Source organism: Drosophila willistoni (assembly GCF_018902025.1).
Source record: "Drosophila willistoni isolate 14030-0811.24 chromosome XL unlocalized genomic scaffold, UCI_dwil_1.1 Seg142, whole genome shotgun sequence".
Taxonomy (NCBI): domain Eukaryota; kingdom Metazoa; phylum Arthropoda; class Insecta; order Diptera; family Drosophilidae; genus Drosophila; species Drosophila willistoni.
Window position 1 is genome coordinate 4,896,912 of NW_025814053.1, and position 22,556 is coordinate 4,919,467.

The following is a 22,556-nucleotide window of genomic DNA, read 5'->3' on the forward strand; positions in this document are numbered from 1 at the left end:
CTTTCAGTGTTTATCAGCGGCATCCAAAAGTCAGACGTGTGCGTGTTTTTTCTGTGATGGATTTGTAATTTGTTGATAAATATTGTTAATAGTTGTTCTTGTTGGCTTATTTTGTTAATGTGTATGTGGCTGAGTGTATGTGTTTTTTTTATTTGTTTCCAACACCAAAAATAAATGATTGATATTGCCTGACTTTGTGGTGATTTTTTTTTGTTTTTGCAGTTTAATAAAAATTAACAAAAAAAAAAAAGAAAAAGGAAAGAAAAGAAAAGTTTGGCTCGTCTTCTTTGCGTGTGTGTGAGTTTCAGTGCGTTAGCGTCTCTCCGTGTGCGTGTGTGTTAGTGAAGGAATTCTGAATTGTACAACAAGTGCAAACACTTGGAAGAATCCTCCTCCTCCCCCCACCAAAACCCTCCCTCCATCCACCCGAGCGCGCCATCGATACCAGAGGGCCAAGAGACGTGCAACAACAAAAGTTCGATTCCTTCTTGATAGCAGCAGCAGCCGACGAAGAATAATGATTAATGAATAATATCGATAGCAGCGGCAACGAAATCAAATCAAAACGAGTAAATATACCCCCCCAACCCCCCCTAAAATATATTTTTCTCAATATTATAAACTATTTAATGATGGTTAGTAAACAAATTTGGGTATACGAAAGTGTTTGAACGCTTCTTCTTCTTCTACTTCTACTTCTGTTTTTTTTCTTCTACTTTCGTTTCAACTGTTTTCAGTGTGTCGATGGTTAGTTGCTGGAGTGAAAGGGGAAGGGTGAAAGGCGGCTTGGGGAGAGCCTACGTCATCTAAGCAAAAATTGTTTGTGGTCGTTCCTGTTGCTGTTGTTGTTGTTGTTGGTGTCGCACAGTGGTCATAGTTTGCTCTAAATAATGTTGGTTGTAAAAATCATAATTTAACGTTTGTTTTTATTCCCTTTCATCTTAAAATTCCAAGAAAATATTTTCACATACTTTTGCCTTGCCTCTTTGTGCTTAAAAACTGTTTAAATTAACAGCAAAAAGTGTATTCTAATATTAAAGAAAGAAAGCAGCTAAAACAACGTTTATAGAAATGAACAAAAGGCTTATTAATTCTTTCTTTCACTTCAAGTTACGCAAATAAATAAACAATAAATTTCTTTAAGTTGCTGTATTCGATAAATTATTTTGTTTGTTTGTTTTAAATTCATTTTATTTCAAAGGTTCTACCAAATATATTAATACACAAAAAAATAAAAATTATTAACATAATGTGAGAGTAAAGTATGTAAGATTCAATTATTCCAAATTATTTTTCGAGAGTCTCAAAAAATGTTGAAAAACATGTTAAAAAACTTACAAAATGTAATGAAATTAATTTGAAATATTCAATTAATTCATCTTAATTTAACATTCTGATAGGATTAGTTGAATATCTGCAATCGTTTTGAAATTACTATATAGACAATTGGCCAAAAACAGGTTCAAGATCATTTTTGAGTTATTAATTTTGAATAATTTGCCCGCTTTGCTGTGTGAAACATGAATCTAAAAAGAGAAACAACTTGTTATCACTGCTAGGTTGAATTTTTGTAATTTATCAAAGAGTTTTTTGCACTGTGCCGCGCAGTCATCTTCATATTTGCGGTTTTATTTCGACGTCGACGTCGAGTTCGACTGCGACTTCAATTTTCTCCTTTTGCCACTTCAATTTCAATACACTTTGCGTGTTTCTTCATCATCATCACCATCATGATCGTCATCATTTGATTTGGTTTTGCCTCGGGGAGGTGCAAGGTGCAAGGGTAAAGGGGTAAAGTTAAGGGTATTCCCGTCTAGTTGTTCAATTGTATGGAACAGCTGTTGATATGAAAACGATTTCATGTCACGATTGAGAAATTCAACGGAACTACGAATCATTTGCATTCGCTCATTATTTAAATGTATAACTACATATGTACATATTTAGCAATTAAAAAATATATATATTTGTATATTGGATATGTAATTGATTTACTTATGCATACGGAAATTATCATTATTATTAGAGCAATTGTGATTCAAGGTTTTGTCCATTAGCTATAAAGACCAATAATCCAATAATCATTAACTAAATAATGAGTGTAAAAATATTAAATATACATATAATGTCAAATATAATTATTACAGGAGATTTTTAATCTACTTGTAGATTATCAGTTTCATTTGGACTAATTTGGCAAGACCTTTTGCCAGATTGCAGAACATATTGATTGACATCGACTGGCATTATCAGCTCAGGAAAAGTCCTTCAGGACATTGAGATATACGAGATCGGAAATGTTCTATAGATGAATTCCAAACTGATACGATGAAATGTTGATTCATAACACTGTTGGCGACATAGTTAATAGACCCTTCTATACCCTTGAATACTCTCTGGGAACGAAAGTCCTTACCTCTCTGAAATACCCTGTTTGGTTTTCCTTGTTCCTTTTTCTTTTTTTGTTGCATATAGTGAATAAAAATCAAAAGTATAACGAATGTTGCTTAAAGGCAAACGTTTGGTGGATACGCCGCGGCGTTTGCGTTTTGGTGGCAAACAAATGAAGCGCCCTTTGCCGGCAGCATGATGATGCTGCAGCTGTAGTTGCAGCACACACACACACATACAACACACTGAAAAAGAGAGAGAGAAAGAGAGACACACAAGTTGTATGCATAATGCAAAAAAAATTAAAAAATTCAAGCAAGTTTTTTCTCTTTCGGCATTTTCTATGTTTGACGCGGCTTCCTAAGTGAACATATATAAACGACGAGCTACACACACTGCCAAATTATATATACAGTGAAACCTCGATATAACGAATCTGAGGGGGATCGCAAAATTATTCGTTATATCTATTGATTCGCTATAGGTACTGAAATGTAAAACCTTAGTCCTTTCAAGGGACTTAACAAAAAATTCGTTATATTGGGTTTTTCGTTATAACGAAGTTCGTTATATCGAGGTTTCACTGTATATGTATATATATAAAGCAATGTAGTAGCTAATCAAAAATGTAACTAGCTAATCTAGCCTTTAGTTAGATTATTATTAAGTTGATTAGCTTATTAAAATATTTCATTTAAATCAAACGAAAGAGAGTGAGTTAAATTAAAGAGAGAGTGAGTTAAATTTTCTTTTTAGTTTTTTCCAAATTTCGATTTTGAGATTGTACAACTGTATTATATGACTGTTCTAGAAACGGTTTTAGTTAGATGGAAATCTTGTTTCAATCGCTGAATCACAGGAAGATCAAGGTCTTTGATTTAAGAAAGGGAAATCTATCATGTTGGAAGAGAAAGAAAGAAAGAAAGAGATTTTTAAGATTTTCGGTCCACTAACAAACAAATTTGCTAGTTAATAATGAAAATGATAAAAATTGTTTTATTTCATGACCTTTATTTGCCATTGAAATAAATAAATTATAAATATTTTTATTACTTAATAACAATATATATAAATGTCTGTGTTAAGACTAGTTAAAAGATGATATGAGCGATAAGATAAGTTAAAAAGGTTTTCTCGAAAAATTCTTAGAGTTTGCTTAACTTTTAGATCATACATTAAAGGGTATACATTATTCGGCTGTAGTTTTCTTTGTGTGTGTGTGTGTGTGTTTTAGTTTTGTGTGTGTTTCTCAAAGTTTGTTGCACTTTTCGCAGGGAGACCTCTTGCGTCCTGTCTGTCAACTAACTCCTCCTCGGTCCCTTTCTCTCCGTTTCTCTCATCCCCCCCCCCCACGTTTAAAATATTTCTACCCATCAACAATTAGTCGCAGCTGCCACAAGAACAGCTTGCAAACAAACAAAAACTCCTTTTTGGCCTCCTCCTCCCCCGCACTCACTTCTGTCACCATTCTCCTAACTTCTCTTTCACTAGAGAGACTGTCTCTCTATCTCTCTATCTCTCTGTTGGCTGTCTTTCTTTCACTGTTTGTTGGCTTATTTTATGTACATATTTCACTTGGCACTTGTTATATTTATACACTCTGTTTCACTTCACCTCTCCCCTGCCCCAAGAACCCCCCCTCCACCATACACCATATGTGTGTGTGTGTGATATCATCAGTATGCCAGTTGTCACTTCATCTTTTAAATGCGTTTCATGGTTTTCAATTTCAAGAAACAAGTGGCCCAAAAGTGCCCTTATTAGATGTGTACCTCCCTCCCTTCCACTCTGTCTTTCTTCTCGTTCCCTTCCTCTTTCTCTCTTAACGTTTTTTCTCTGTGCTCAACTGCATGAAATTAAACAAAAAAGAGTTTGTGCCTCATGTGTTCGTTATACGCTTCGGCTATTAAATCATAAAACTAATAGGAAAATTCAATTATACAAACTTGATTCACACCCAGTGACTGGCCGACATGTACTGGCCCAGTGTCTGTGCTTGTGCTAACTGATTGATTGAAAGTTAAAAGTTTTCCCTTCAATGTTTTACCTTTTTGCATTAAGTTTTTTAAACTGTTGAACAAATTGCGAATCAATCTTTAATCACTAGCAGAGATTTATTTCCACATTTCGAAACAAAGAAAACTTCGTTTATCTTTCTGTTAATTTTCTCGGAAACCCGTTTAGAATCTGAGTTTTATTTTAATCTACAATTAAATTTCTCAATAAAATTAAAGGAATACTTTTTTTTTTGCTGACAAAAATTAAGACCCACAGATTAAAATTCTTTTGTTTGTAAACTAAAGAAAGAAACGGACCAAATGTTCAGATTTGGAGGTTATTCTAACTGAAAAGTGGCAAACTGTGGAAATATAAATTGAATACCTGGAAAGAGTGGAAAAGGGAGCAATCCATCTATAAAAAAACAGATTTGTTACCTTTTAGTTTCCTCATTCCAGGGGGCGAACAATTTTAAGTTATAGGAAAAGACTACGACGATTTTTAGCCAAGTTGATTAAAAATTGTTTCGATTGAAAGAATTTTGACCACCAATTGGTTGGTTTTTCCATAAACCACCATAGGATGGTTCGAATAACTCTTTCAGTAGATTTGTATTCGTTTGAATTCAAAAGTTTTACAGTAAAGCGTTTTAGAGCGTGACAGGCGAACAGGGTGAGGGCTAATACAAAAACCTTGATAAGACTAATTATAATCTCAAAAATTCATCTCGTCTATGCAAAATGTGTAGAAAATATAACAATTTGAGCTCTCCTCCTTCACCCTGGGAAATGTTTTTTTTTTGTTTCGTCTTTGGAATTGAACTAAAAGAGTGGATTATACAATTTTTTTTTTTTTTGGGGTTTTCGTCAACCATTTGGCCAGTTATACATATATGTGTATATATGTGGATGGGAAATTTCAGCATTGTTGTATTAGCATATTTTAACCTTTACCTGTTGCTTTTTCCGGTAATTCGTTTCCCAGACAAAAGCAATAACAGAAAGAAAGCCGAAACTGCAGAAAAGATATAAAAAACAAAAGAATCGGTTTACTTTTTTCAAAGTATTCAGGTGTATGCCGAATTTTAAACACTCTTGCCTATAGAATTATTCAATTAAATCCACTTGAGTAAACAAGTCTATTTAAGTTATTCCGCTGACAATTTGCTGTTGTTTAAATATTTGAATACAAGTGATTACAATTGAATATATTTGAATATTTTCGAATGTATAAAATAAGAAACAAAGAGCTAAACGCACGCGTATTGAATGTTAATTGAATGTAGTGATGACGAAATGAATACAGTTGAATATGTACATTCGACCTTCAAAAACGTAAATGAGTAGAAAGGAATAAATGTTATTTTTTTTATTTTACTTTACTTTCGAATATTCTTGTATTCGAATTACTTTCCGAATAACATTCCTTGAATGTGAATGTTGTACGAGTACTCAATCGAAGTACCCGAATTCGTTTTACCAGTCATTTCAGCATGAATACCGTTTTTGAATATACTCACATGGAGCGCATAGCTTGAATTGGCAAGTGTATATAAATTTCCATGGCCAATTTTGAAAATCCTCTGACGCAATAACGAAAAAGCATTTACGCATTTATCATTCACACACTCAGGCACACACACACACGCCAGTTTACACCCATTTGGGTATGGAGAAATATATATTCAAATAAAATAATAAATGAAAATTAAACGAAATATGCAAAATTTGTAAATTTTTCCTATTATCTCTTTTTGTGGTGTTTTTCTACTCTTGGCCAAGGCAATCAGCCAAACGAACAAATTGCCTAGCAAATGAATGTCAGGATGAAAAAAGAAGCAAGAGCAGTAGTAGGCGATGGAGTGGTAAAATTGGAGGGGGAGGGGAGATACTGTGTAAGTCAACTTCTGCTACGCTCTATTAAAAAGTTGAACGACAAAAATTCCTACGAAGGAGAAATAAGTAAGTGCGTGTGGGAGTGAGAGAGTAAGAGGGACAGAGAGAGAGAGAGAGAGAGAGAGAGAGAATGAGCGAGTGGGAGAGGGAGAGAGAAGAGTCCTAAAGAGGATGAGCCAAGTTTGTTTTAATGGCTTTTCAAATAACGAGAAATTCCCAGCGACACGTAAGCTCTTTTGTCAAGCTAAGTTGATAACCCGATGAAACGACTGAACTTCAAATTGTAAATGACATAATAAATAAAAAAAGAAAGAAAAAAAAATAGAATTGAAAAAGAAAAGTAAAGGCAAAAGAAAAGAAAAGCAAAAAACAAAAAAAATCATCTAGTGTGCTTATCAATTCTTTTCACCCCACCATAGAAAACGGCGAGCGCGCATGCACGCATTCCTCCCTCCCACCCACCGAACCGCCAAACCACCGAACCATTTCCGTTCCCTGTTACCCGTTCCTACCAATTTTGCCAACAATGCAGTTTGCAGTTTTCACAGTTTGTGTAGACATTGTTGCACAATTTCAAAGTCGGGTTTTCTTTTTGTTTTTGCCTCGTGTGTTTAGTTGTATTTTTTGCTGACATCGACATCGAGCCAATTGTTTCAATATATATTTCTGAATTCAATCCGTTTACATGTGTATATGTTTTTATGCAGGGCTGGATTATAATGTTTTAGAAATACAAAACAATCAAAAATTACATTTCAATTGATAGCTTAAGATCCATCTGGTCAAAAGGAATGCCAAATAGTGATCCACTTTCAGAGTTTCCTGCCCATAGTGAGGGATCATTTCCAGAGAAGATGTCTCTGTCCCTAATTCGCCTCTGTCTCTCTGTCTCCCTCTCTCTCTCTCCCAAAAAGACACTTGCAGAACCAAAGACCAGAATCAGTTTAGAGTTCAATGACTCTCTTTGGTTTTTATATATATATATATACATATATGTATGTATTTTTTTGATATCTGGTTTTTTTTGCCAGCTGCTTTTGCTGGGGTGTTAATTACTTTTTCTCTTTTAATTGACAATTTATTTTGAGATTGTATTAAAACTGAAGCAAAAAGCCAAAATATGGGCCAAAAATTGAACAATTAGTACAAATTGTTTTGGCCAAGAGTACAAATATTAAAAGTGGTTGGGGGTGGGTCGTATACTTGATGTACTTGTAGTTTCTGTTTGCCAAATCAAATCAATTTTAAAGTCACTTTGCTAGATTTTTACATATTTAAGCCATTGCAAAGAGCAGACAACATTTTTTGTTTTTGTTTTTCATGTCAAAACCGTCCATTCAGTTCTCGCCCTCCGCTCTTAAGTAAAAATGTCTTTCAGAACTCGAGAGTCGCCTTTGAATGGCTTTCAGTATAAGCTTCTTATTGATCCTGAACTGAATGCAGTTGCATGTTGAAACAAAAATGTATTTACCGTTAGTTTCGGGTGTCATAATCAGAGATATTTTCAACACTTTTCAAAAGATTACTTAAAAAGTTGGCAACTGGCTGAACTTATTTTGCTTATTTTAACAAGTTTACAAATGTTCTTTGATCTCTCATTCAGTCTGAAATTGAAGCTTTGAAAAAGGATTTTGTTGTTAGCAATATTTGGTTTGTCAAACTAATTTTCGAGACAAAGTTTCAAAACTGAACTCTTGGAAGAGTTTTGGCTTTCTTTTATTTATTCATGTTTTAAGTTTATTCACCTATGAGGGGACAAATTGAATTATTAGATGTTTATATCTCGTTCTTTCTCGTTTTTGTGTGATTATCAAACGTTATGTTTTAATTAACACATTTTCTTGGTGCTAGGTGCCACGCGATCTTTTGCTTTAGTATTTAGATGCCTAACGGTAACTATTGGTCCCCTCTTTTGCCCCCTCTCCGCCTCTAGTGTTTTTTCTTTTATCTCATATAACAGCGTTTCGCTTCACTGTGCAAATATTTCATTTTCATTTTAGTTTTTACCACACATAAAATTGCACTATCTAAGACACAAGATAAATGGTGTTCGTTTTAGTGTTGACCCACTGTCCTAACTAACTCAAAATAACTAGAGTCGTGTCGTGGAAGTCAATATACCCTTTCTTTGTGGCTCAGATAAACTGTCAATGGGTTGAGTCATCATAATCAAGAATTTCTTTACGTTCTTCTTTAACTAAAACCAGAATTGTGTTGACCATGCCACGTAGAAATCGTTTAAACAATAAATAAAACAAAACGTTTTGTCAATTCTCTAACATTTAAGTGAACTTGACGGGGACTCTGTGTCTTTTTCCATTAACTCGACTCGTTTCCATTATAATTTTGTTACGTTAACTTTGCCTGGACGGTTTTTTTTTTTTTCTGTCTATCCATTTTATAGTTTTTCAATGCAGTAATCTTTTTTCTTCTGGAGAAACAACATATGCATAGGCACACAGGAACAAAAACAAAGCCAAAACCAAAAACCCCATTAAACTTAAGTGGAGGAGTGTGAAACAAACAAAACGTACATATCTCTGCCTGTCTATTGTTGGTTCTCACAAATTAAAATTGAGCGAGGTTTGTTTGAAATGTTTATGCAAAATAATCGCATGAGATGTAAATACCTTTAAATTACTTCATAGCTCAAGTAGTTAGTGCTAAATCCTCGCCACTTACATGTGTTTTTATTTAAATTCAAGAGATTTTTCGGAAAACTAAAAATACCTTAACCAAGTTGAAGCAAAAGCATTGTTGGGATACCGTGTACAAAACTAAGCAAAGGGCACTTCAATTCAAATTACACAAAACAAATTTGTGCTTGAACAAGTTTTAGATGTTTAAAAATGTTAGAGATTAGTTTTGGTTAGACTAGATGAAGCTGAGTTTCCCTCTTTAATGAGTACTTTGAAATCATAGACCCAGCCGAAGTCGTTCGGTTAGAGACGGGGCTGAATGTGAATGGTGAATGGTTTAGTTTTTCCTCAAACAAATTTACATGCTTACAAATCTGAGATACCTGAGAAGAATAGGCAGAGAGAAAGAGAGAGAGAGAAAGAGATGTTGCACCTTAGCATGTTTCATCATTCAACAAAATAGGCAACGCTTTTGGCTTATCGAATATTTGTATTACCCTTTACCTTTTAGCCATAAGAGAAAAGTATATTGAGCATGTTATCTTATCAACTGGATTGATATTATTTCTCAATGAGTGAAATTGCTTGCAGGGTAACTTGAAGGCGTTGCCCTAACTTTCCTTTTAGGACTTTTTCACTTGTTGTTTGGGGTTGCTAGAAGAAAACAAGTGGGGGCCAAGCGAGAGAGAGAGAGAGAGAGAGATTGAGAAAACTAGAGTGAAAGAGACACAGACAGTAAGAATAGTAATTTTTGTTCTAAAAAAGTTTTTTTGTTTTTGTTTTTGCACTCATTCCAAGACATTGTGCATGTAAAATACTTTATAGTATAGAAATGAATGTGTACCCCACACACACAGACACACACACACACACACACACATAAGCCACACATATTTTAGTATGCCAAATATGAGAGAAATGACTTTTTTTTTTATTATTTTCCTGGTTTTTGGGGGAAGAAAAATAATCTAAAGTCGTAGAAAAATGTATGTCACACGCAGATACCCAACTCCCTACCGCCCTCTCTCCCGCATATGTGAAACAGTGAAAATTTTGTCTCGAACAAACAGCGATAGCTACTTTAGACCAATAAATATTCATAATTAGTCCCAAAAATGGTTACTATAAAAAGAAAAATAAGAATCGGCAAACTTTTGTTGTGAATCTTTTGGCTAAAGACGTTTTATTTACGTTTTCTTTTAAATAAAAAATAGTTAAAGCTGTTAAAATTTGATTTTGTGGTTAACTGTTGAAGTAAACAAAGACAAGCAGCCAAAACTGATTGAGAATCACTACAAAAAATGTTTAATTTTTGGCACACCCGAAAGACATATGCAGATTTATTCAGTATTCGTATCGGTAATCTCAAATATATATACTGAAAAGGCAAATGCAAATGGTGCGACGGTATAGTTTTTCACCTTTCATCACTTGGCAACAGTACACATACACACAGATACATATACAGGTAATAGTACCACATTTGGTCGACCCAACACTGGTATCTTCACTTAGTTAGCGTTGTGGAGATTAAACTTAACCGACAATCCAACTCCAACCAGCCGACACCGTTTGCAACACTTGAGTTGTCGTTGCCATTGCTGCAACTTGACAGATTTGTTAAGTGTGTGTGTGTGTGTGCGTGTGTCATGTATGTACCTATGTGTCATGCGTCTGTATTTGTGCATGTTACTCCATCTCTACCATCTCTTTTTGAACCATTCCATTTGAAGCATCCATCCATCCATCCATTCAACGAACCGTCTATGGCAGCCCAAAAAGACTGAAGGATGGCGCTGCTGGTTCTCTTAGTACTTCAATTTACTCCCAAAAGCTCTCAAAAACTACAGTAAAGACTCTGTAATAACTAACAAATGAGAGCTATATACAAAAACCAAACTGAATCATGACATGACAAATGCCTCCAAAAGTATGCTAACGTTTTGAAAGTTAAAGTTAATGTTCAGTCTAGGCTTAAAGTTGGAATTGGCCTTCATGATTTGTAATCTAAAGTGTTTATTTGTTAAGCCTACAACTCAAATTAGTTAGTTAGTGAAGAGTTGTAAAGTTTCTCTGATGAATTTACATTATTTACTGTACTTGCAATGAAGAAGTTTACGTCTAGGGACATAAGAGTGAGACTAGGACTAGAACTTCTCCATACACACACACATGGGGGTGTGTGTGTGTGTATGAATATGAGTGCCGAGGCACTTAAACTAGAGAACATCAAATGTGGAAGGCAACTAAGAGGCTTATGCCCTGTGTTTATTTTTATTTTCGGGTCTGTAGTCCGATTTTTCACTTTGTTTCTTTCTTATCAAAAAATGTTTCTTGGTCACGTCATAGATCGATTATTTTTTTGTTGTTTGTCAATTCTAGTTTGTTTGTTGTGTTTCTAATTAATCATTGTCTATAAGGAAACAGGTGTTTTGTTGTCTTTTATTATAAATTTTGTTTCTTTTTGACTTTCCCATTGTTACTCTTCTATAATGTGTGTTTGTTTTTGTTTTCTTCTTTACATTTCACAGCTATGACGGAGGAAATAACTGGAAATTGGAGTTATTATGTGTATATATCACTAACATTGGTTCCAGTCTATTTGGCATTTCAACTCGTCAAGTCCCTGGGCTGGAAGCTATTTGTGAACAACTGAGCAAACACACACAGTGAGCGTATGTGTGTGTGTGTGTGAGAGAGAGAGAGAGAAAAGGAAATTGAATTCAGTTGAAAAATCTACAACAAGAGAGAAAAGAAACATTTTTGAATAATAATTTCACTTTGATAGTTGTCAGTTCAAAGTGGCAAGTGGACAGTGGAGGATCGTAACTTTAAGAATTTAATTTCACACCACCTGGCTTAAAACAAGAAGAAGAAGATCCTGTGCGGACAAAGAGACAGAGAGAGAGAGAGAGAGAGAGGAATAAAGGCGAGGAAATGCAAAGCAATCAACGTCATCACCATAAGCATCATCAACACGAACAAGAGAAGCATAACGGTCGTAGTCGACGTAGTAGACGAGGTCCAACTCCAAGTACAACTTGGCCAAGTCCTTCTTGCCTAGGCAAAAATAAATAAACGGAAAGCAAAAACCAGCAACGGAAACGGAAACAGCAAAAAGACACCATTAAAAAAAAAGGCAGCAAGACAGCAACTCATAATTATAATTTATATTTAATTTTTGCTTTGTGCGAAACAAAACAAAACAAGAAAAAGAAGTTGTAAGAAGAAAACATTTGCTCAAAAGTTAATTAAGATGCGTCTGCCATATCGCAACAAGAAGGTGACACTATGGGTCCTCATCGGCATCATTGTCATCACCATGTTCCTATTTAAATTCACCGAGTTGCGTCCAACATGTCTATTCAAGCTGGATGCCTCGAATGAATTGGTTGCCTCGCAAATGGTACGCGTTGAGGTATGTAACAACCGACCACCCATCCATCCATCCATTCATCCAACCGACCATCCGACCAAACAAATAAACAAGCAAACAAACGAAAAGCACCAAAACCTGACCAAAAAGGACCCCCACCCCGTGTCCCTACGCCCGCCCACTCTACAAACAACCAAGCAAAACGTTACGCCCACACAACGTTTTCAAGTCAGCTCGGTTAGCTCTGCTTGCAATGTGAATTTTTTCTTTTTTTGTAGAATAGAATTCGAAAGTATGAGGATTAGGTTTGGGGTTGAGGAGAACTGATTTTCCATACCCCTCCCCCTCCATCCCAGCGCCAGGAATTACCAAGCAGCTACATACTCTTCATACATGACGCAATCGTCCTACCTCCATTTCGATTCTACATATATGCGAGGTGTGATCGAAACATTTGCATAACAAAGAATATAACTGCCTCGGTTATTAAGCTATACGTAACATATATCTTATCATTATAAATCGGAAACCACTCATAAACTATTAGCTCTTTATCCTTTTGGATTCTGTATTTGCCTTTAGAAGTCTTTGAAAATAGTAAAATGTTAATGCAAAACAAGAAAAGACGCTGCCAGGGTAATCAAAATATCTTAAAGTAGATCATTTATTTAATTATAAACAAAATGAATTAAAAAATTTTCATAAATATTTACTTAAACCTTTTTGTTCGAGTTCGAATTATAAAAGAAATGACAAAAAGTCAAAATTTGTGACTATAAAAAAGTCAATATACATACATTGGCGTAGTTCTAAAAATGTTTAATTAACAAATGTATTTGTATGTATTTTCCCAGTTGGCAAACAAATTGTAAATTTTAAAGCCAAGTTGAAACTATTTTCCAATTAATTTATAATTTGATAGCTTTATGAACAGTTTTGACATATGCATCTAAGTTTGAAAAGAGAATTGAAACCGATTTTTTAACATTAACTTGCATTGGAGTTCAATTTGAATAGAATTCAATTTGAAATTACAAAATAATTGAGCGAAACTACAAATTTCGTAAGCAGTACATATTCAATTCTACTTCAATGTATTTTATTTAGTTTGCTTATGTCATATTTTTCAATCACTTTTTCTTAAATGCATCTCGTAGTTTTGTTGGTATATAGACATTTCGAGTTTCCAGCTTGTTAGTAGCAAGGTTAGAGCAGTGGTCAACTATTATATGCAGTAAATATGAGTTCCGACCAAAAGATTTGTTGGTCTTAGTTTGTGTGAAATTTTGTTTTTCCCTTTCTGTGTCTCTCTCTTTCACTTCCGAATGAATGCACTATTGAGATGTGCAAATATTTTCAAGAAATTTTAGTTGAGAAATTGAGAAAGAGAGAGAGAGAGAAACAGATTGTATAGACAAGACTTTATACTTGTACTTATCCATTTCAATATAAGAGAAGTTTTCGATTCAAGTTAAAGCTCTTTTGACATAGTGTGAAATCATTAATCACATTTAGTTATATTTCAATTAAGAAAACCCCAAAAAACAAATGTTATTTTTGGCTGATAAATTTACTTTCCCCTCTTGCTGTCCCCCCCTCCACCAGTATTTATTGTGCTACGCGCTTTATCCTTATCAATTTTATTGAAAGAAAGGGGAAAGAGGTTTGTTTACCCCAACATATCTTATCTAGTATAGACCATAATAAAGAGTAGAGAGTAGGAAAAAAGGTATGGGGAGAGATACAAGTGTATATGAGGGGGAAAATCAATAGGTCATTAGATCGATCAAATACCAATGACAAGCCCCAAAGAGCATTTTTACTTGATAGAATGATAACAAGCTTTATCGATGTGTCTGTTGAATTTGATAAAGTTATTACGTTTAAAGAGTGCAACAGGAAGAGCTTAAGTAACAGCTGTTATTATCATTATTATTTTGGCCTGTAAAATTTTGTTCCCTAATTCAATTTTTGTTGTTCTTCTCTTACACACACCCACACACACACACACACATTCTGTAGAAATACGTCACAGATGACAATCAACGGCAGTATTCATACAACCGTGAGATGCCATTAATATTCATAGGCGGTGTACCCAGATCTGGGACGACATTGATGCGCGCCATGTTGGATGCTCATCCTGATGTGCGGTAAGTTTTTCATTTTCTCTTTTCCTTCCTATAGAAATGTAGAAATGATTATACTCTAACCCCAGATTCAACTTGATATTTGAGTTTTCAGTCAAGGAATGAACACATAGTAAAAAAAGTGCAATGCAAATTCAATGACAAACTCAATTAAAGGGGGCGTAACGTGCAATGAACTTATCTAAGAATTTTTTTTTTTTTAGTATAAAGTTTCTGTTTCCATTTTACACTCATGGCTTCTGATGGTCTATGGACTTTTTACATCTTTTGCCCATAGTCTAAATTATTAAATTTTTTATTACGCTTGAATAATTAACCGTTACCACCACCATCACGATGATATGGTGGCTAAACGGTGAGCAGGAGGAGGAGCAGAAGCCCAAGGCGGGGGCGGTGGCGGAGACGGAGACGCAGGAGGAGATGTATGAGAGGAAAAGCTCTGTAGCAACGTTGCTATGATTGTGTTAACAATTTGTTGTTTTTTCTTTTTTTTTTTTTTTTTTTTTACTTCTGATGGCAGCAGCAGTCACGCTCGCTCTTTTTCTGATGACTGCACAGCGTAATTTCCGCTATTTAAAAAAAAAGAAGAGTAGAAAGAGAGAGAGAGAGAGCGAGAGAGAGAGAGAGAGAGAAAAAACTTACTTCCGTTGCGGCGCCAAAAGACAAAACTCGCAAAAGCCAACTCTAGATGCCACGCCCTTTAAATACCCTTTAGTTAGTTTCATAGATTTTTATTAAGAGAAAACTATCTCAAGATTTAAGTAAATATTTGCAGATCTCGTTTAAATAATTCTAAATTATTTCGCAGCGAAGTGAAGCAATTTTTTTTTGTTATTTACGGGATATTTGTATAGTGTGTAGGGAGTATAAAAATTCAAAGCGAAATCAAGCAAAGATAAGGAGAATAAGGTGGGTGGTTGGTTGGGTAGGTGGTTTGGTTGAAAGGCTGGTCCGGCTTTATGTAACTTTGCTTCTGGCCCCAAGACAAGGAATTAGCATGACAAGGTAGAAAAGGTTCCTCCTCGTTGGTTAGTTTTTTGCTGTGTGTGGTTCTTCTTTTTCGTCCTCACCATCTCATAGAAATGCCAGAAGTTTTGTCAGCTGAGGTGTGAATAATAAATGGAATTATTTAAGCCAATTCCATTTAAAATGAAAAAGCTTTAGTCAAAATAAATAAATGCAAACTATAAAACTATGTACTAATGGCAAAAATATACATTTCAATAGGGCAAACCAAGCGAATTATCTGCAAGAAAACTAATTAGTTTTTGCCAAAACAAACACAAATCATTTGAGTTTTTCGCTGCTGCTTTTAATCCTAAATATTTTTAGGTGAAATGAAAACAGTATTTTGTTGTGCTCTAAGAAAATAAATTGATGAATTAAATGTTGAGACTAAATAGTAAAACCACAAAGAAATTTAAACATGTTGCATCTAAAGTAATTGCTTTTTTTGTGTAAAATTTTATTAAAAACAAAGCCGAAACTAAGTTTTGAAAAATGAAAATACCTTAATCTTTAGCCTTTCTCTGGTTATTTAAAGATTTGTTTAGCTTGATTAAATTTGGTTACGATTCAAATAAAACTTTTTGTTGCCTACTTTTAGGAAAAACCAAAAAATGTTTACTAATTGACTGTTTAATAGATATTCAAGTTTCTGTAGTGAAAATTATAATTGTTTAATTTTTTTTCTGAGGTCAACAACTGTGCAAATTTTCGAAAAAAAACACAGAAATTCTAGTTGATATTTGGTATGAATTCACCAATTACATTTGGTTAAACTGAATGAGAAATATTATGTTTCTATTTCTGCCACAGACGTGAATGACTCGCATCGAAATTTTCATAATTGATTAGATACGCACACACACACACGCACAGAAAGAGAGAGAAGACATACAAACACAAGAGAAACGCTATGGGCGGGGGGAGAAAAGTGCGAGATTTTATTTATGGTAATTGTACAATCAGTAATCAATTTTGGCAAACCGAGTTTGATTACAGGCATTCTAACCATTGAGTTGAGTGAGTTTTCCGCCAAGGGCTAGTGGGAGGGGGTTGGTTTGCTTACTCCTCGCATCCATTTTGTCGATTGCATTAGAAAATCAGAAAAGAGAACAAAGTGCTGCAACAGGCATCATCAGGGCAACTGAATTTGGATATATGTATGTACATAGATTTTCCCGTTAGCTACTGCTCCTGCTCCTGCTCCTGCTTTTGCTTTGGCTGCTGCTGTGAATGTCGGTATCATAAACCGAAAGTTCGTTCACTGTTGATACATAAAAAGCCAGTATAGAAATGCGAAATACCCATATATAAACACAGACTCTAGTTGGAAGCGCCCGACACTTGTGTGTTTCATCATCATCATCATCGTGTTCTCCTCTCTTTGGTTTCTTTTGCACAGCTGCGGGCAGGAGACTCGCGTCATTCCGCGCATTCTACAACTCCGTTCACATTGGCTAAAGTCCGAAAAGGAGTCACTCCGCCTGCAGGAGGCCGGCATTACCAAAGAGGTCATGAACAGTGCCATTGCACAATTTTGCTTGGAAATCATTGCGAAACATGGTGAGCCGGCGCCGCGCTTGTGTAACAAGGATCCGTTGACGCTGAAAATGGGTTCCTATGTAATCGAGCTATTTCCCAATGTAAGTATACACAAACTACATATATACTCTTTGCCATATTCTTTGTTACACATACATATATATGTATATATACGACCGGGTTGGTCTCTCTATGTTACAGGCAAAATTTCTATTCATGGTGCGCGATGGGAGGGCGACAGTTCATTCGATTATATCTCGCAAGGTGACAATCACCGGCTTCGATTTAACCAGCTACCGCCAGTGTATGCAGAAGTGGAACCATGCCATTGAGGTGATGCACGAACAGTGCCGTGATATTGGCAAGGACCGTTGTATGATGGTAAGTCCCTTGCCTCGCCCCTCCCCTCAGAATCATTGAAAGGCCACCAAAAAGGCCGAATGATAAAGTAATACATCATATTCAATATACAGAAAATATTTTAAAATAATATTGACTAAGCTGGGAATGTAATTGGTGGAAGTTTACCGCTAAAGTATGCAATAAACAGTTGGAAAAACGAACTTTTTGAAGAGATAGCTTGAACAACTGTATTAAGCTTCTTCTGATGGCCATAGCATACTTTTGGGGGCAAATATTACCCATTTCTTATCCCTAAATGTAGATGATCTTAAAAAGCATAGAATTTACTCCTTAAATGGTGTTATCAGTTTGAACTACTTCTAGTGGACATCGAGATAGGGTATATTGTATGTGTGTGTGTGTGTGTGTGTGTGTGTGGTTGTGGGTGCCTCACCGTGTGTTCTATTACAATAGAACGAACGAACATTGTGGAATTGCGGCTTTTGTACCATTTGCTTTGAAAGTGTGTATGGCATTCAAGTATCTTCCATTTGCTTTGCTTATTTCATTGTTATGCAGGTTTACTATGAGCAGCTCGTTTTGCATCCGGAGGAATGGATGCGTAAAATATTGAAATTTCTGGACGTGCCATGGAATGATGCGGTATTACATCATGAAGAGTTTATCAACAAACCGAACGGTGTGCCATTATCAAAGTAAGTTTTAACAACTAAGTATATAAATAGAATTAGTTGAATTGTAAAATTATGTAACACTTTTAGAGTGGAACGTTCGTCGGATCAGGTGATTAAGCCAGTTAATCTGGAAGCTTTGTCCAAATGGGTCGGCCAGATACCCGGAGACGTTGTACGAGATATGGCCGATATAGCGCCCATGTTGTCTGTATTGGGCTACGATCCGTATGCGAATCCGCCGGACTACGGTAAGCCAGATGCTTGGGTGGAGGATAATACGTCAAAGGTAAGGTGCAGCAAACACATTCCGTAAATGGTTTAGATAGTCCAGGATATATACATGCCGACTCGCACGAAACATTGGGATTTCGTTGTCATGTTAACCAACCAACGAACCAACCAACTCCCGACCTTTTCCCAACTCCCACGAGCGCGAGCTCTCAAGTTTCATTCATCGGTTTGTTATCCTAGCATATTTTCCATACTCATCCTACTCACCCATCCTCCTGTTCCTGCTCCCATTTGTCATATCTCTTCCTGTTTATGTATGTGTGTACTACGATTTGTGTTTGTTTGTTTTTTGCACTTTGCCTTTTTCGGTTTGCACCCTTGCAATATTTTTTTTAGCCTCCCCCAAGCCCACTTTTTTTTTTGTTTTTCCCTTTTTTTTTTTTTGTTTGCTCTATTTTCTTTGACTTGCAGCTACTTTTAGTATTGTTGTTGTTTGATGCTGTTTTTGTTGTTGGTATTGGTCCCTCCAGAGAGAGAGAGAGAGAGATAGAGAGAGAGAAAGAGCTGACATATGTTTGTAGTATGTACGCCCCAGCCTGGTCATATCGATAAGAATGAAAACGGTAATAATGATGATGATGATGACGTTGGGTAAGGAAGCCAAATGGTTTTTGTACTCTCTCGGGCATAAACAGGTAAACTTGAATATGAAAAAGAAGACCTTAAAATATACAATAGCTAGGAATAAAAGACAAAATGTTAACAGGAAAAAGGTTTTTTTTTTTGTTCCAATTCTTTGCATAGGTCACCTAAGAAACCAAAACAAAAAATCCATGAAATTCAAAAGAGGATAAAATCACTATTCAATTCTAATTGAATTGGGCTCAATTTGTTCCCTAAAGGAGTTGGAAAATTTTCCTTTTATGAAAACTATAAAGAAGAACTTTGAGAATGTCTTTCACAAATGGCCCACGCCGCAGACTACTGCATACTTTAGGGGGTAAACACTACGCGTATCACATAGCTAAATGGTCCACCACTCCGTCAGACCGTTCCTTAGAAGTGGTATTAATAAACATGCCGCCTAAAAGTATGCACATAATTTCATTCTACTTACCATGAGTACTAACAATTTTGAGAGGAAAAATAGTTGTGTAGATTCTTTTAATATAGTTTCTTTGGCGTAATTTCAATGACTGTTTAAATTTGTAATTGCCTCAAGCTCTATGCAAAAATGGGTAATATGACCTCTTAACTTTCAGTCACTAAGATTTCTCTCTTTCATTTATGTTGCCACGTTTCCGTTTTTACTATTTATCCGACCCGGCACCTCGTTTTTTTTATTATTATTATATATTTTCTTTTTTTCGTTCGTTCGTTCGTTCTTTTTCTGGCATTCTTTTAAGGGCTGCTTGTGCATCCACATCCTGTCGAATTATGTGTGTGTGTTAGTGTGTGAGTGTCCCGGCCAGCTGCTCCAACGGCGCATTAAATTAGCTGTTAATTAATTAGACTCGAGAAGGAAAACGAGTCGTCGAGTCGTTGAGTCTTTGGAGTCGAGTCAAGTTGAGTTCAGTACGGATGAGTTATATATTTGCGCTTGCAACTCGAGAACTGTTCATAAATTAAGAACAAGAGACACAGACAGGGGGCGGAAGGGAGTGAGAGAGAGACAGAGACAGAGATAGGTGTAGGCACAATAGGTATTTTTCGATTCCATTTCAGTTTAACTTTGACTTTCAAATGTTTTATTTATGGCTGGTTTTTTTTTTTGCATCTGCCAATTGCCACAATTGCGATTTCTCTGTTTGACAGTTGAAATTGCGAAATTCTGAACGAACGAAAGAGCAGAGGCTACATATGTGTGTGTGTGTGTGTGTGTGGGTTCCCAGCCACAATTGACAATTTATACCTACATACCACCGTACATATGTAGGTACTACTACATGAAGGATGGTAAAGGTAGTTAAGGGGGAAAGTTAACTGCTAATAACCCGCAGACTTGGTCCCCCAGGCATCGCATGCTTCTCCAGTCCAGATGAGATGGGGTTTGCGTCTGCTGCTGCACCTGCAACTGGCAGATTGATTGAAGTTTATGTAGCCATGATGTTACCATCCGGCGACATCCTCATCTGGCATCTGATATGCTGTCAAGCACCATTAATATCAATTGGAAGGACGCCAATTTCATTAAAAAGCCTTTAATTTATGTTAATGGCAAATATTTTAATTAATTGACATTTTTCGCATTTTTTCTCATTTTGCATTTATAATATTTATCAATCCGCCGGCAAATTGCACCCTGTACATGAACTTTATGCGCAAAAAAAAAAAAAATAAAAAATAAATCAAAATCGATTAAAGACACAGACTCAGAGAGATGACTAAAGGACAAAAAGGACACTCTACAAAAAAAAAAAACAAAAATTCATTAAAATTCAATCAATTGAACAAATAGTTGGGAGAATCCAAACAATAACATGCAAAAACAAACGAAGGAAAACCAAGAAAAACTCTAGCACAGAAGAATGATAATAAAGGGTATTCACAGTTCGGTGTTTATGCCCTTGATAATACATTATTGTTTAACATTTTGGTTTAATATATTCCTCCTACTACTTTCAAGTGTCAAAACTTACAAAATGACAGCAAAATTTTCATGCATTTTCAATGACTTGCAATTTGATTTAGTTGGCGTGAAATTATTTAAATTATTATGTACAACAAATCAATTATTAAACGTTCAAACAAAAACTTGCTAAAAAAATAAAATAGAATACATAGTTTGTTTTTTTTTTTTTTTTTTAGAGATTAGATGAAAGATCTTATATGAGTCTTTTGAAGTCCTTAAAAACATTCTAATAAATGACAAGGTCTTTGGAGGGGAATCTGGTAAATAAAGTTTATGATAAACACAGTATAACCAAATCGATGACTACCCGTCGAATGAGATCTTTTATAAGTGGGAATGTCGTCAGAAAATTTAGATTCGAATCATCGATTTAGACTATTATCGTATGGGTATACATAGTTTGAAAGGTTGATAAATAACGAATCGTTTATCGTTTGTAGTTTCCTTCGTTCGGAGATTCCTCCAAATATTGGATAGAACTTTACTCAATTTGTTTTTTATACCATAAACCCAAAGTCGCCAAAATGTATGTAACAGGCAGAAGGATGCTTTTTCGACCCCATAATGTATATATATTCTCGATCAGCATCAACAGCCGAGACGATCTAGACATGTCCGTCCGTATGTCCGTATAAACACCTAGATCTATAAGAGTTAGAGCCACCAAGTTAGGTATGTAGTAGTCTCGTGTAATACATATGTACAGTTATCGAGTTTGTTTCAAATTTTTGCAACGCCCCCTACCGCCCCCGCATAATAAATAAAACCAATTTTCTCAAACTCTATACTAACTAGAGACACCAAATTTGGTGTATATATTTGCTTAGTAACTGTACACATTTTGTATGTGTAAAGATGAATGTATTTGCCACGCCCCTTTTCGCCCCCCACAATTTGATTAAACTCGATTATCTCCCGTAGTTTTCTACCTTTGACACACTCAAATTTGATACTAATATCCAGCAAAATACTAAATTTGATTAAAATCAGACTAAAAACAGCCAAGTTTTCCATAAGGCCAGAGTTGGCCGTTGGCTGGTGGGGGCGCTAGTGTGCTCGTATGCTTGAGTGAGCGAGATACTAAGATATGCTTGTAAAAAGCATGTGAACAGAATGTTTTAAAAATACATAGGTAAATGATTATATATATTATTATAAATTTGAGATTTTTATTTTACTGGTGTCGGCGAGACGACTTATGTACTTACTTCATTTTTTTTTGTGTTTTTTTTTTTTGCGTTCCTAGGATAATAACGTCCTTTGTTTTTAGATCTGGAATATAAACTCTTATATTATATAGATTTTGGTTATAATCCCAATTCAGTTTAAAATGATTTTTACATTTTTTTTCAACAAGTAAATAATTTTGGTAGTTTTCATTTTATTTTGTGATATCAATTATTTATTTCTCTTATTCTGAAGAGGAAAACCAGCAACAACAACAACAACAACAACAAAGACAACAAACTTAATAATAACTAAAATAACAACTCTTTGAGCAATCAATTTCTATATATGATTTGTCAGAATTAATCAAAAAACGTATTAAATTCTTGAATATTTTAGCTAAAAGCCAATCGAATATTGTGGGAAAGTAAGGCCAAGAAAGTGCTGCAAATGGATACCAAATCAAATGAGGACAACACAAATAATATATATA

The 22,556-nt window shown here is 35.2% G+C and overlaps 2 protein-coding genes across 3 annotated transcripts; both read left to right on the top strand.

Moving 5' to 3' along the window:
• The first annotated feature begins 17 nt into the window (after positions 1 to 17).
• On the top strand, positions 18 to 12,092 carry LOC111518876. Of its 2 annotated transcripts, none has more exons than XM_047011498.1 (2): positions 18 to 38; positions 11,455 to 12,092. In XM_047011498.1, exon 2 carries the CDS (start codon positions 11,457 to 11,459, stop codon positions 11,577 to 11,579), a length of 123 nt encoding a protein of 40 aa, XP_046867454.1. In that variant the 5' UTR covers positions 18 to 38; positions 11,455 to 11,456; the 3' UTR covers positions 11,580 to 12,092. The 2 variants fall into 2 exon arrangements, with proteins under 2 accessions (XP_046867454.1, XP_023032743.1); XM_023176975.2 differs by lacking the exon at positions 18 to 38 and adding an exon at positions 258 to 569.
• Positions 12,093 to 12,116: 24 nt separating this feature from the next.
• On the top strand, positions 12,117 to 22,556 carry LOC6644536 (protein-tyrosine sulfotransferase). Its single transcript, XM_015177901.3, has 7 exons — positions 12,117 to 12,341; positions 14,322 to 14,452; positions 16,857 to 17,097; positions 17,198 to 17,377; positions 17,918 to 18,054; positions 18,121 to 18,281; positions 22,463 to 22,556. The coding sequence occupies exons 1-7, from the start codon at positions 12,180 to 12,182 to the stop codon at positions 22,492 to 22,494; spliced, it is 1,044 nt and encodes a 347-aa protein (XP_015033387.1). The 5' UTR covers positions 12,117 to 12,179; the 3' UTR covers positions 22,495 to 22,556.